Source organism: Stegostoma tigrinum, chromosome 8, assembly GCF_030684315.1.
Source record: "Stegostoma tigrinum isolate sSteTig4 chromosome 8, sSteTig4.hap1, whole genome shotgun sequence".
Taxonomy (NCBI): Eukaryota; Metazoa; Chordata; class Chondrichthyes; order Orectolobiformes; family Stegostomatidae; genus Stegostoma; species Stegostoma tigrinum.
Genome location: NC_081361.1, coordinates 63756995 through 63773001, shown reverse-complemented (window position 1 = coordinate 63773001; position 16007 = coordinate 63756995). Strand labels below are relative to the sequence as shown.

Sequence of the window (16007 nt, the reverse complement as noted above, 5' to 3'; positions counted from 1 at the left end):
GGGGGAGGGGACGAACTGGGCTGGCTTTGGGATGCGGTGGGGGAAGGGGAGATTTTGAAGCTGGTGAAGTCCACATTGATACCCTTGGGCTGCAGGGTTCCCAAGCGGAATATGAGTTGCCGTTCCTGCAACCTTCGGGTGGCATCATTGTGGCACTGCAGGAGGCCCATGATGGACATACAATCTAAAGAACAGGAGGGGGAGCAGAAATGGTTTGCGACTGGGAGGTGTAGTTGTTTATTGCGAACCGAGCGGAGGTGTTGTGCAAAGCGGCTCCCAGGCCTCTGCTTGGTTTCCCCAATGTAGAGGAAGCCACACCGGGTACAATGGATGCAGTATACCACATTGGCAGATGTGCAGGTGAACCTCTGCTTAATATGGAAAGTCATCTTGGGGCCTGGGATAGGGGTGAGGGAGGAGGTGTGGGGGCAAGTGTTTCCTGCGGTTGCAGGGGAAGGTGCCGGGTGTGGTGGGGTTGGAGGGCAGTGTGGAGCGAACAAGGGAGTCACGGAGAGAGTGGTCTCTCCGGAAAGCAGACAAGGGTGGGGATGGAAAAATGTCTTTGGTGGTGGGGTCGGATTGTAGATGGCGGAAGTGTCGGAGGATGATGTGTTGTATCCGGAGGTTGGTGGGGTGGTGTGTGAGAACGAGGGGGATCCTCTTTGGGCGGTTGTGGCAGGGGCGGGGTGTGAGGGATGTGTTGCGGGAGATGCGGTCAAGGGCGTTCTCGACCACTGGGGGGAAGTTTGCAGTCTTTGAAGTACTTGGACATCTGGGATGTGCGGGAGTGGAATGCCTCATTGTGGGAGCAGATGCGGCGCAGGTGGAGGAATTGGGAATAGGGGATGGAATTTTTGCAGGCGGGTGGGTGGGAGGAGGTGTATTCTCGGTAGCTGTGGGAGTCGGTGGGCTTGAAATGGACATCAGTTACAAGCTGGTTGCCTGAGATGGAGACTGAGAGGTCCAGGAAGGTGAGGGATGTGTTGGAGATGGCCCAGGTGAACTGAAGGTTGGGGTGGAAGGTGTTGGTGAAGTGGATGAACTGTTCGAGCTCCTCTGGGGAGCAAGAGGCGGCGCCGATACAGTCATCAATGTAACGGAGGAAGAGGTAGGGTTTAGGGCCTGTGTAGGTGCGGAAGAGGGACTGTTCCACGTAACCTACAAAGAGGCAGGCGTAGCTGGGGCCCATGCGGGTGCCCATGGCCACCCCCTTTGTCTGTAGGAAGTGGGAATTTAAAAATAGATTAGTTGAAAGTGGGGGCTCTTGTGGTACAGTCCCTGTTCTTGGATCAAGCAGCTCAGGCTTGAGCCCCACATGTACTATAGGTGAGTCATAATATTTCTGAACACGTTGATTAGAAAATACCTGACATCTCCAAAGAGCAGAGAGTTCTTGTGGTGTACCAGTAGTGTCCCTACCTCTGAATCAGGACACCTGGGTTCAAGTTCCACCTGCTCTAGATGTGTTGTCATAATATCTTTAAACCGGCTGATTAGAAAAATACCTAACACTTCTTAAGTTAGAGGCTCTTATGTTGGAGTGACAGTGTCCCTACCTTTGCACAGAGGCCAAAATTCAAGTCCCACCTGCTCCAGTTGTGTAATAACATTTCTGAACCAATCGCTTAGAAAGTATCTAACATCTCTGAGCGGGTTGATGAGGAAACTATCTATAAATATCATAAGGGCTCTTGTCACACAGTGGTTGTGTCCCTTCCTTCGGGCACGGAGCCAGAAAACCAGGATTCAAGTCTCATCTGTTCGAGATGGCATAATGTGTCTGACAGATCGATTTTGAAAAGGTCGAAGTTAAATGGCCTCATGGAGCAGTTAAAGCATTGGATTCAATTTTCAATCCCTTCGGAGATATTGATGTGGATACCGCCACTGCCAATTGTCCTTATAGTTTGCATTCGGAGGCTTTGTTATCTATATCCAATGAGCAAGGTGTAGAGAGCCCAAGTGGCAGTGACCTTATCTTTGGGCCAGAAGGCTTGAGTTCAAGTCTACCTGGTCTGGAGGTATGACCAAACTTGTTGATTAAAAGTACATTTTGAGGGCTCTTGTGCTGCTGTGATTGTGTCCTTACCTTTGTGCCAGGAGGCCTGTCTTTAAATCCCCACCTGCTCCAGAGGTTGGGAATGATGTCTTTGTACAGGTTGATTAGGAAACTTCTGTGTATAGAAGATAAAGTATCTTGTGGTGCTTTGGTAGAGTCCTTACCTCTCCAGAAGGCCTGGTTTCATCACACCTGCTCCAGAAGTGTCAGGACAGCTATGTACAGATTGTTTAGAAAATATGATGGAGGGCTTTTGTGGAGCATTTTCTGAATTAAAGGGCTGGCTTCAAGCCCAACCTTCCCCAAACATGAATCTGAACAGGATGTTTTAAAAATTGGAGATACCAGCAACACGGGGGCCAAAGGAGCTGCTAGAAAAAGCAGTTGAAAATCTTTAAAAAGTTGTCTTGATTTTCTGTCTCACCAACTGTATTGCATCCAGACTGGTAAATAGAATTTCTGTCGTGTTTCCTCTTTCCAGAGATGTACGCCTGTCGATTCTAGAACATGGACGGTGGTCTTTAATACAGAAACACCAAACTTTGATGAAAGGTGGAACAACCATTGAGGCACTGATGTCATTTGTGAAGAACTTCAAATCTCATCTTTTTGTGGAAGGATTAGTACAAGGAAATTTCACAAGCAAGGTAAATGTTTTATTGTGATATTGTTCACCAGCTAGTAAGCTTTTATTACAGAATATTAATACTGCACATGAATGCTTATTTCCATTCCACGCATTCATATAATATGGCACAGAAACAGGCCACTCACTCTAATAGGATTTCTGCATTTTTGCTCTAATCCCAATTTATGGACATAGTTCTTCCTCCACCTCCTTTCCACTATTTGGTTGTCTGCACAATGCTCATTTTAGTGAGATTGATCCATTATTATCCATTAATTTTAACAGTGTAGATTATATGTTTGCTTTCCTGATAGCTGTGACACTTTTTACAGTAACCATTGTTATCCTGAATATGTACAGTTACCCTATCTTCCCTTTGTTTCCCTGTATCTTTTGTAAATATTTTTAATCTGTAATTTTTAATTTCTCCTCCTAATTTCTGTAATCATGTCTCAATCCCTACTCAGACATCTGAATCCTCAAATGCATGATTGTCTCCACCTTCCCTTTTTTTATTACATGTACTGTGTCCACTGCCATTCACATCTGTTGGCTCGCTTTTAATCGGTTTGCCTCTCACTTTGTTTAAAATTCGTTTAAATGTTGTTATGTGTCTCTATCAATTCCCTTGCCATCAATATCTTCTTTTGCTTTATTCTTTCCTAAGCTGTCCTCTGTTGTTTACATTAGGGTGTTTAGATTTTGTTGTTCCCTGCCTCATTTTATTAGTTTAAAGCCTTTATCATCTCGTCATTTCCCCACCATGTCATCAGTGCAGTTCTTCTTGACCTGGTGCTAATGTCCAATGATAGTGAATCCCTCTTTCCCATGCTAGCCCTTCGGCCTGAAGTTAATTCTCCAGATTTGTCTACCCCGTGCAAATTTACACATGGCTCAGACAACAGAGATTGATAGCAGTCACAGATTAATACTGTTGAGGCTCTGCTTTTCAATTAAAGCTTAACTCCATTATGGTTTCAGAAAGAGTTGAGATTTTAAGTTTCTCCATGGTCAGTAGGGAATGGCATTCTACCATCTAGTTCATAGAGGTGCCTCCTTCCTGTTCCTATCTTTGTTGTTTATTATACACTGGGCATTGACAACTTAATCTACCCTCTTTCCAGACATCATTAAATACTTCTTATGTTGCCATTGGCTTGGCAACCCAACCTTCAAGGTTCTTGTTCTTGGCTCCTGAGAATGCTATCCATTCTTGTACTTAGAGTCCAGTATTACTGTCATATTTCAAAGGCATTTTGAGCTACAATTTTCACCATTCTTTTGTATAAAATCTGTAGGTGCATGTTATGCACAGCATGAGAGTCTTGTAGATCCTTCCCTTATCTTACTAGTTTAAAGGCTTTGCCACCTCCCCCCTTCTCAACAATATCGCATGAATTCCTAACCTGTCGGGAGTTAGCTAATCTCAGCTAGGGTGGCGATTAAATAATAAAATCTGGCTTGTAGTCCCATGGTAGACATGGGTGTGAGAAGTCATGGAGTCCTGCTCTTGAATGCTCCTGGAAAAAGTTCATTTATGATGATTGGGTGAAGACAAGATTGAACTTTGTTGTTAGGTATTCTGTCAGCACTCGTCAATAAATGCATAAGTGAACATTACCACTTGGGTGTGATACTGCAGGATATCACTTGTGTAGTGGTAATCCAGAAGGAGTTGATTTTCTCTTGAAAGGAAGAGAAGAGAAAATGATGAAACAAGTTAAAAACGTAGTCAAGCGTTGATTGAGTTGAGAGGAAAAGAATCATTGCTATTTATATAGTATTTATTATATTCCCCTGAATGTGCAAAAGTGCTTTCAAATCAACAAATTATTTCTCAAATGCAATCACTATTGTTATATGGATGAATGTTGTTATTAATGCTGTTTGTTACCAGTGTCGTCATGTTATTGTGAAATTTGTAATATGTTTAAGGTGTGAGTCTTGAACTTCTTATTGAGGGTTTATTACTCTTGACACACATGTCCTTTGTTTGCATCCTGTTCTCTGTCACTGATGATGGTTTTCAGGAGAAGAAAATTAATGATTCTTCTTCTGTTCCTCATCTCCAAGCTGTCATTTGCATTGAGTGGGCTTCTACCTACATACAGCAAACATTAACTGGCACCTATGGGATCAAAAGTTGATCAAAAGGTCCACATAATGTAAAAACACACACTTAGTAATAGAATCATATTGCAGGAGGTATACACATCACTATTATACTTTATTTACAGCATAAATCATTTAAATAATAATGCAGCCTTGCCTTAAATTTGACTTGTCAGCAGAGAGATTGCGATAATGTAGTAAATTTCTGGTATTGAAGTATATAATATTCGCTAGTTGATCTAGAGTGCTGGTTTTGTAAGGTGCTGGTTAAAACAAAATTTGCTGTACTCACTGTACACAACTGTCTTTCTCTCACTGCTTTTCTGATGTCAAGACTGCTTAGTCAACTTCTGTTTTTGAATGAGTAGAAATATTGTTCAGCAAAAATTTAGGGATATCTAAACCATTGTCTTGGTTCTCACCACTAAATTCATACCCTTATTAATTGCATTTCTGCTCCAGCTGACTGATTCAAAATGCTCACTTTCACTGCACCTATTGTGAGCTTGGTTGCCTTTTCCTTCTTTGTAATGTCACCCATATTATTTCAAATCACCGAAACCCTTATTCACTCTCTGACACCTTTTGGTTTAAATGAATGCATTGCTTTTCTGTCTTGGCCATACAGTTCACCTCATTAAAACTGTTCTGCAGTTCTAGATCCTATACAGGTGCAAACGATCACCCAAATCGATGTCTCATTTATAACATCATCCCGAGGTTCAAATTATCCCATGACTTTGGCATTTCATATCCTTAACTTCTCCAGGACTACAAACTTTCCACTCCTTGAGAGTTTACCATTCTCTCACTCTGACTGCTTGTATAGTTCTCCCTTCTTTTCTGACTAGTTTTGGCAATCGTGCCACTGCTACTGAGGTCCCATGCTTTAGAATTCCCTTATTCTTCTTCATTGTTCCACCATGCTCATTTAAGGTTCTTCATAAAACCCACTTGTTTAACCAAACTTTTAATTATCTCTTCCTAATGTTCTTTTGGCATTAATTTTATTTCCTGTACTCCTGAGTTGTACTTTGTCAATGATCTATAATGCTGGTGTGTTCCTTTATCACTTTAACTTCTACAGATGGGAATGTGACCTCACCCAGTCAATACCGTTAAAACTTTGCTGATTAAAAACAAATGAGGCCATAACAGAGTGGTTTTCCAATATCATTATGTGGGAAATTACAAGTATTGACATACACATATTTTTATATATCAGTGGGAAGAAAGTCACCACTCACACATTTAACCACACTTAGAATCCATTCTGGCATAAGGAATTTCATATATAAATACAAATGCTGTATATATACTGTGAACCTGCTTTATTCACTTTAATCAAATGACATTTTTTGTTTTCAGATAAATAATCATGAAATTTTTATATGAAACTAACAGTTTTTTTCTCTCCCAAGGAGTCCATTGAATTTCTAGACTATGTTGTACAGTAAGTACTTTGTTTTTGTGGTATTTTAAGCATTTACTGTATAAAGCCTAAATTCATACTGATTCTTTGATGCATTATTCCTATGAATAGCACATTATATACTCTTGTAAACAAAATCTAACTCTACTATCTATCCTTGTACCATCAGCTATTGGGAAGATATTCTTTTGTCATCTTTTATCTAACTTGCACACTTCTGTTAGACCTCCCCTCAACCCCCTTTTGTTCCAAGGCGAACAACGCCAGCCTATCCAGCCTGGCCTTGAATCTCAATTTCCTCATCCTTGAAACTATTTAAGTCAATCTCCTTTGCACTACTTCTATTACTTTCATGGTCTTCCTGAAGTGTGGTGACCTGGACTACATCGAGTATTCCACTTAGGCAATAACCAGATTTCACACTGTTTTAATATAACTTCTGTAGTTTTCTATCTTGCAGTGTCTTTATTTATGATGCCCAAGGTCCATATGCCTTGCTCGGGACTCTTTGAACATGTGTTGCCATCTTCAATGTAGAAATACCATCATGGGATATGGGAAAAATGGTGTAGATGTAGATGATCAGCCGCCATTTGTTTGAATGGCAAAGCAGGCTCAACAGGCTGAATGGCCTAGTCCTCCTATTTCCTATGCTTAATGATCAAATCATGTGAATCCCTAGGTCCTTCTGCCCTGCATGTTCTGGTTAAGTTGCCACTGCAAAATGCACCAGCTCGTACTTCAGTGTTAAATTCCATTAGCCGTTTGTCTATCCATTTTACCCGTTTGTCATGTTGATGTGCATTGGCATCATGTGTTTTGTGTGTGAAGTCTCCAAGTTTGGTATTATTGTCAATTTTTGAAGTTTTATTCTATATTCCAATATCCAGGTCATCCAAGTAAATATCAAAAAGAAAATGGTCCCAAAACTGACCCATGTGCGATACAGCTGTCTACTGTTTTCCATTTTGAAAATCTGTTTATTATGACTTGTAATTATTTGTCCTTTAGCTGATGTTTTGTTCAAGCCAACAGTGACCTTTCTATTGCATAAGCCTCCATTTTGTTAAGTGGACATTTATAAGTCACTTCATTAAATACATCCTTCAAATTTTACTTTTTCTTATTATAGTCTGTTGGCAGTCTGTTTATCTGTGAAAACCTTGTTTGATTTATTAAAAGTGATCAGTCTTTGACAAATCTGTGCTGACTCTCCTTAATTAACTCAAATGTCTCTAAGTGCCTGTTGTTTTTCTTTCTTGACTACTGTTTCTAAAACTTTGTCCACCACTTTTTAAATCTGATTTGCCCTGGCTTAGTTGGGATCATTTGTCTTTATTAATATATACTTAGTAAGTTATCTCATGCTAGATTTGTAAAATTAGACATTTATTACTGTGCTTCTGATCGTGAATAAGAAATATATTAATTACGTAACAGGAAGCTGCAGTGTAAGCCACTGGTGAAGTCAGTACCTGTCCAATTCAAAGTAGTGGAATTACCAAATAAAGCACATGTGTGTAAAGTGAGTTCTCTCAACAAACATGATGCAAATTCGGAGGTCACTGTATATTACCAGGTGGGTAATTAAAAGTAGTTCATGGTTTTTCACTTTGCTTTAGTTATTTAAGCTGTCCAATTAACCCTGTTTGTGATTAATGTGACTACCACTTAACTGTCATAAACAACATTTGATGACAAGTCCCTTGCTTTTCCCTTTGAGAACATAACTAACGTCACTCAGCATCTTTTAGTATAACCAGTCTGAGATAGCAAACACAATTTTGCCATTGAGAAGTGTAACTGCACCTGCTTTCAATATTACTTTTATTGAAACATCTTTTATGCTGTAATATTTACATGCAATGTTCATACCATAATTATGGCCAAGTCAAGAAGGCCTACAGTATTAAAAAATGTATTTGTATTTACTGAAAAAGTGACATTAACATCCAAATTGCACTCACTCACATATTCAAACGATCAGAGCAACACAATCTTGATGTTTGTATTGTATCCGTCTTTCCCTGTATTCGTTTGTTACCAAAGTAAATTTTTAGAGAATATTTTTAATGTGATCTTTATTTTAACATTAAAGTTTATAACTTTGCTCAATGGAAACTTCTTAGCAATTGATTAATGTTTTGTATGTATACTATTTTTAAAAAAAAGTCTTGTTAACAGGTAAAACTATATATAGTACAATTATATTAATATTAAAGTAAAACAGGTGCCAGCTTTGATACTTTATTATGTGGGCTTTTGCCCTTTCATTTTGTAGTACTGCTCGTTATCTTTATATAATCATCAATAGTTTAAGAACCATCAGTTGACCTCAATCTTGCTTCTCAGTCAGGTGCTCGGAAAGTCAAGGATTATGCTCTCATGGAACTACTTATTGTAAGTGAATTATACCAAGTTTTTTTCTGTGTGACATTTAGAATTTAAAAACATTGCAAATGTTGAAAGAATGATTGCAACTACATAAATGTTTGTCAAATAGTGATGATCTTTTTCTTCGTTACTTTGCTTAGTTGGTATCTTGATGGTATTTACAAACTTAGGAGGTTTTGCTTGTTGGATTATGTTTTATAAAACTTAATGTTACAATATTGTTCATACACTATCTTGAACATTATTCTTCATTTGAAACTGTCCATTTAAATCCCATTCAACACCATCCATAATCTCCAAATATCTTGCTCGGTTACCCATTTTGTTTATTCAGAATTTTTGTTTCAATAATGTGGTAGAATGTGTTTTATGTTGAAATAACTGAGAAAATAAACAAACATTCTCCTTTGTTCCAGTCATAACCATTGAATGTTACAATTGTTGAAATTAGATAAATAAATACAACACAAACATTTTCATTTGTTAATAGATTTATTTGTGTGTACAAAAAGAGTTCAAGATGATATAAGACCTAAGACAATTACAAACAAGAGCAGAAATTGCTGGAGAAACTCTGCAGATCAGGCAGCATTTGCAGAGAGACACCAGTGAACCTTCTTCAGAACTTTTCTTTCCTCCCAAGTCCATTAAAATGGCTCATAAGAAGGCATGATACCAGCTTTTCAGGAGAACTTGAGATGAATGTAGCCTATTTAGCACAGTTCCACTTTGCAAGGACAATTTCTTCTGAAGATAACATAACCCAATATTACAATATTTTCAACTTGAGCAGTGCACTTCATGGAAATGTTCTGTTTTCCATTGAGTCAATTTTTGTTCCATAACTTACTTTTTGTTTCTGGACCCATATTTTCAATCATTAATTTCTCTTCTTGGGGCTTTGTCAAAAGCTTTTGGAAAACTGAATATAGATCAAGGCCATGTCACCTTGATTTGGCCTGTCATCCAAAATATTTTCTCCACAATTGACATGAAACCCAATCTCATTCAGCTGCTTTATCAATGACCTTCCCTCTATCATAAGATCAGAAGTGGGGATGTTTGCTAATGATTACACAATATTCCGGACCATTCCTGACCCCTCAGATACTGAAGCAGTCCATGTTCAAATGCACAAAGATCTAGACACTATCCAGACTCGCGGTGACAAATGGCAAGTAACATACACACCACACAAATGCAAGGCAGTGACCATTTCCAATAAGAGATAATCTTATCATCATCCCTTGACATTGTGTTGTTACCATTGCTAAATCCCCTACTGTCAACATCCTTGGACTTACCGTTGACCAGAAACTCAACTGGACTCATGACATGAACTGGTTGCTGGGTGTAGTGGTCAACACGTTGGTTTCTGAGTTCAAGTCTGGGTGCAGCCAGTCTCTGCCCAGGTTAGGGCTGAGCCTCGGGTAGTCTCGTTTTTTTATATATAGAATGCTCTGCCCCACAAGGCAGTGGAGGCCAACTCTCTGGATACTTTCAAGAAAGAGATGGATAAAGCTCTTAAAGATAGTGGAATCAAGGGTCATGGGGATAAGGCAGGAACAGGATACTGATTGTGGATGATCAGCCATGATCATAATGAATGGTGGTGCTGGCTTGAAGGGCCAAATGGCCCACTCCTGCACCTGTTGTCTATTGAACACAGTGGCTACAAGAACACGTCAAAGGTTAGGAACATAGCAGTGAATAACTCCCCAAAACCTGACCATCATCTCCAAGGCACAAGTCAGGAGTACGATGGATTACTCCACACTTGCCTGAATAAATGCAGCTCCAACAATGTTCAGGAAGCTTGACACCAACCAGCCCGCTTGATCGGCACCACATCCACAAGCATGCATTTCCTCCACACTGACTTAGTAACAGTGATGTGTACTGTCTGTGAAATGCACTGCAGAAATTCACCAAACATTTGTACACAGCACCTTCTAAGCCCATGACCACTTCCATCTGGAAGGACAATGGGAGCAGATACATGAGAATACCACCACCTCCAAGTTCCCTTCCAAGTCACTCACTATCCTGACTTGGAGACATATCACTGTTCCTTCACAGTCATGGGATTAAAAAAAAATCCTGGAATTCTCTCCCTAATGGCATTGTGAGTCAACTTACAACGGGTGGACTGCAATGGTTTAAGACAGCAGCTGACCATGACCATCTCAAAGGCAACTTCTGACAGCCAGTGTGTCCATGTTCCATTAGTGAATGTAAAAACAAAATCTATAATTTATATTGATTTTTCTTTTAGGGATAATATAGCTCGTGACAAAGTGTAGTTTCATTGCATTAGCAGCCCAATGCAGTTTTTCTGTTCTCAAATAAGCCTGCACATTGTGAATTGATCTTGACATCGCTTTGTTGTCTGCACATTGGCACTTTCCTGCTTGTGTCATTGGGTAGCAACTAGGAATAGCAGTACAGTTGATCTTACTTAAAAGCTTCCCTAACACAGGATAACTGAGGTCTGTTGTAGCATCCCATCGATGTTTAGCTACGTTTGCTCCAGACTAGAAAAATAATCATTTGGACTTCTTCTTTTGTCTGTATCTAGTTGCTAAGAGTTCCATTTCAAATAAATCTCCCAAATTCCTACGGACGTACAGCGAAATTTCCATTCAGGAGATAAATTTGCATAGAATCTTGTGATATATAATGTAAGAGAGAAATGCACTCGAACTGGCATCTGCCTGGCACTGTGGAAAAGTGCCCAGGTACCTCCTGTATACAAAAAGCAAAACAAATCCAGCCCACCAATAAATATTGACTCTCAATCATCAGTAAAATGATGGAAAGGGTCATCAATGGTACTGTCGAACAACAATTGATGAGCAATACCTGCTCACTGAAACTTAGTTTTGAGTTTCAGCAGGACCACTCTGCTCCTTACTTCATTACAAACTTGGTTAAAACATGGACAAGACAGCTGAATTCAGAGGTGCACTGAGAATGATCGCCCTTGACATCAAGGCTGCCTTTGACTGATTGTGGCATCAAAGAACCGAGCAAAACAAGTGCCAGTCAGCAATAGGGGGAAGCTATCCACTGGTTCAAGTCAGAGTTGATGGTCAGTCTTTCCGATCCAGGACATTAATGCATGAGTTCCCTAAGTTAGTATCCTAAGCCCAAACGTCTTCAGTTGCTTCATCAATGATCTTCCATCCATCATAAGGTCAGAAATGGTGATATTTCTTGATTGCACAATGTTCACCATCATTTGTGACTCTTCATATACCAAAGTGCACCATGTCCAAAGGCAGCAAATACATCAGCCCAAGCCTGGATATTGTCAAATTACGTTCATGCAATGCACATGCCAGGCAATAACCATCTCTAACAAGAGAATCTAACGAATACCCTTTCACAATCAAGGGCATTCTTATCACTAAATTCCCCCATTTATCGATATATTGAGGATTACTATTGATTAGAAATTGAACTGGACTTGTAATACAAATACCGTGGCTACAAGAACAGCACCTTCAAAACCCATGACCACTACCATTTAGAAGGGCAAGGGTAGCAGATCTATGGGAACAGCACTGCCTGAAAGTTCTCCTCTAAGCCACTCACCATCCTAGCTTGGAAGTATATCATCATTCCTTTAGTGTTGCTGAGTAAAAATCCTACAGGTTGCTCCCTGATAAAATGGACTGCATGGTTTCTAGAAAACAGTTCTCCGCCATGTTCTTGATCAAGTAGGGATGGGCAATAAATGCTGACCCAGCCAGTGATGCCCATGTCATCCCATGAATGAATTTAATAAAAACTACTTCATTGAGAACCAAGTATTTTTTGTTTTTTAAGATTTTTCTGCTTGGATTTCAGATGCACATGGAAGAACCTTGCTTTGATTTTCTAAGGACAAAAGAAACACTTGGGTTGGTATTTTTCTGTTGACGCTTAATAATTTGCAGTATATCAGGATCACTGCCAACAAGATTTTTGTTTTATAATTTACTGATAAAGTACTGTGAGCTAAGCACCTGTACTTCGGGATGCCAAGAAGATTGCTAAGAATAAATGAGAAATCAATGTAAATCAAAAGTGCTAGAGAAAAGGAGCAGCATCCGTGGGGAGAAACAAAGCTAATGTTTTGAGTCTAAAATGACTGTTTGTTGGACTCAAAGTTAACTCTTTCTCTCTGCATACATGCTGCCAGACTTTATTGAGTTTCCCTCGTATTTTATGCTTTTATTTCAGATCTCCAGCATCCATAGCATTCTGCTTAAATTATGTCAAGCTTCGGGTTTAAATTGAATAAGGGACGAAGTTGTTTCACAGTTTAAAATGGAAAACTATGTCCTTAATTCTTGAATCCAAAACATTGAGAATATAGGGATACAAACATGTAATAGGATGGTGTAACTGGATCTTAAAGGAACAAGAGGGGAATGTTGATGGAACACTCACCATAGTGTTAAGAAATTATCACCTTCTAGAAACTTTTACGAATGTGGGTCCCAGTTTAGATTTGAAGATGAATGTTAAATATGCATAGTTTAGTTGGGACAGGCAACATTCTTGCACTGGTTATAAACAGTAAATGAGAAAAACACGAATCAAGAATTAGACTATGGAAGAGACACATTAGGTACAACAAAGTTATTTTGTTAACAAAGATTTTTTTCAAAATCCGTGGTAATATTGAACTGGTAAAGAAACGTTGCTGTGTTGATTAATAGTAGGACAATATCTTAAAGCCCTGTATTTCTCCCTGCACAATGAGGAGTTATTAGTTTACTTAATTTGTTCACAAGACTTAATGATTTGGAAAATTATTTTCACCATGTTTGCAACTGATTGAGAAAATTTGACTGTTTCAGTCTGTTTGGATCTTTCTCAACTGCTACAAGGCTCATGACACTTCTGTGCCTATCTTAAGGTTTGCATAGCCCAGGTTAGTTACTTAATAGGTATGCAGATACAAGCGAACCTCAAATACCTGCATAAAACTGTCATTGTTTTATTAAATCAATTTTAGTCAAGATTAAAAGGAAGGTATGTGGTTTACTTAAATTTAGCTGCTTCTTTGCTCTGACAAAAACCTAACCTATTGTATATTTAATTAAATTCCTCACCACAACAGCAAACAACTAGAGTGTGCAGCTTATTAATAGATATTGTTTGCTTATTGTGTTGGTTCAAGAATGGCTTTCTTCATATCATTTTATGTTCTGTACTTCAGATACCACGTATACCCTTCCTGCCGAAATACCTCTGGAATCTTGGGATTTTCTGTTACAGTGGAAACTCAGGCATCGAAGTTTAAGTGAGTCTTGTTTATAGTGTATCTGTGTTATGAATAAGGCATTAGATCACTGAGGATTACAGAAGTGGATTGACTTGAATATTAATTTTAGTGCATTTTGAAGTATAGCATCAAATAAAATAAAATAAAACCCTCCCCCACAACCACCTCCCCAACCCACAGTTTGTAACTGGGACAGAGTGGAAGAGTTTCTTGTCTTTACCCTTCTGTGCTCCATTATTGGAAGGAATCTTGTGCTGCCAGAAGTGGTGAGCTAGGAGGCAGGGAAAGACATGTAATTAGGTCATGTGGTGGTATATCTGATCTTCACCACATCCTTGTTACTTTCCAAATTAAGTTCAGGGTGGGAGACCCATGGTTGATTGTGGATTGCTATTTTGGCAGCTGCCACTGCCTGCTCTGTGGTGTTGCTAAATACAGGAGCTGCTTGCCTTTGATTGGCAGCCACCTCTTGGCAGGTGAGACCCAATACCAGAGGCAAGTTGGGTATCCTTGGAAGTACCTGATTGACATAAAATACAGCAGGCTTTCCTTAAAAGAAACAATATGGGGTTTTGACCACTTTTCTAGCTGAAATACCACATACCAAAAGTCATTAAATTCCCTTCGAGCTTCTATACTCGGATTTTCTTGCTCAGTGTTCTGTTCTAGAAAGAGAGAAATTGAACCATTTAGAGAATTAAGAAAGGGAGCTGTTGTTGGAAATGTGAAGCTATTCAAGGTGGATTTATACGACTGTGTGGGTATTTTCTGTTGTCTGTAATCACCCTAAACCCTCTAACATAAGGGTGTGAAGCAACGTGTTCCCACATTTTGTCTGGTATTACGTTTGCTCCAACACTGGTACAATCATTCGAGAGTTGAGATTATGTACAAAATTTTACTCTGTCATTTCATAATATAGTTAGGATCAATCCATGACATCTCTTGAACCACAGCCTTTTTAAGTAAGTGTTTGCTTGCTGAGAAAGATTATTGCTGAGGGATAGAGAGTGTCTACCAATTATAACCCAGGACTGGCACAAGTAGTCTCTGTTAAGTTGAACACAGCCAAATAGAGACACGGATGCCATTTTACAATGCTCAGTAATGCTCCATACCTCAACTTCAGAATAGCATCCACCATTCAAGCATCATTGCATTTGAAAAATCATAGTGTTTAGTTTAACAATCTAAACTGAAGATCCAGCTTGATTCCAAGGTAAAGTAGTATGAGGGCTTAGTCTCCACACAGCACCCCCACCCCCTTGATGATAAAATGTGAGGCTGGATGAACACAGCAGGCCAAGCAGCATCTCAGGAGCACAAAAGCTGACGTTTTGGGCCTAGACCTTTAATCAGAGAGGGGGATGGGGAGAGGGAACTGGAATAAATAGGGAGAGAGGGGGAGGCGGACCGAAGATGGAGAGAAAAGAAGATAGGTGGAGAGAGTATAGGTGGGGAGGTAGGGAGGGGATAGGTCAGTCCAGGGAAGACGGACAGGTCAAGGAGGTGGGATGAGGTTAGTAGGTAGATGGGGGTGCGGCTTGGGGTGGGAGGAAGGGATGGGTGAGAGGAAGAACCGGTTAGGGAGGCAGAGACAGGTTGGACTGGTTTTGGGATGCAGTGGGGGGAGGGGACGGACTGGGCTGGTTTAGGGATGCAGTTGGGGAAGGGGAGATTTTGAAACTGGTGAAGTCCACATTGATACCATTAGGCTGCAGGGTTCCCAGGCGGAATATGAGTTGCTGTTCCTGCAACCTTCGGGTGGCATCATCGTGGCACTGCAGGAGGCCCATGATGGACATGTCATCTAGAGAATGGGAGGGGGAGTGGAAATGGTTTGCGACTGGGAGGTGCAGTTGTTTGTTGCGAACTGAGCGGAGGTGTTCTGCAAAGCGGTCTCCAAGCCTCCACTTGGTTTCCCCAATGTAGAGGAAGCCGCGCCGGGTACAGTGGATGCAGTATACCACATTGGCAGATGTGCAGGTGAACCTCTGCATAATGTGGAATGTCATCTTGGGGCCTGGGATAGGGGTGAGGGAGGAGGTGTGGGGGCAAGTGTAGCATTTCCTGCGGTTGCAGGGGAAGGTGCCGGGTGTGGTGG

At 40.2% G+C, this 16007-nt stretch overlaps 1 protein-coding gene across 1 annotated transcript in view; it reads left to right on the top strand.

Moving 5' to 3' along the window:
• The window catches only part of LOC125456198 (nardilysin-like), a 124004-nt gene that overhangs the window by 97476 nt on the left and 10521 nt on the right, over nt 1-16007 (top strand). The window contains exons 22-27 of the mRNA XM_048539071.2: nt 2541-2706; nt 6221-6252; nt 7672-7810; nt 8584-8631; nt 12478-12530; nt 13838-13921. Coding sequence (XP_048395028.1) covers nt 2541-2706; nt 6221-6252; nt 7672-7810; nt 8584-8631; nt 12478-12530; nt 13838-13921 — 522 coding nt within the window. The remainder of the gene's footprint in view (nt 1-2540; nt 2707-6220; nt 6253-7671; nt 7811-8583; nt 8632-12477; nt 12531-13837; nt 13922-16007) is intronic.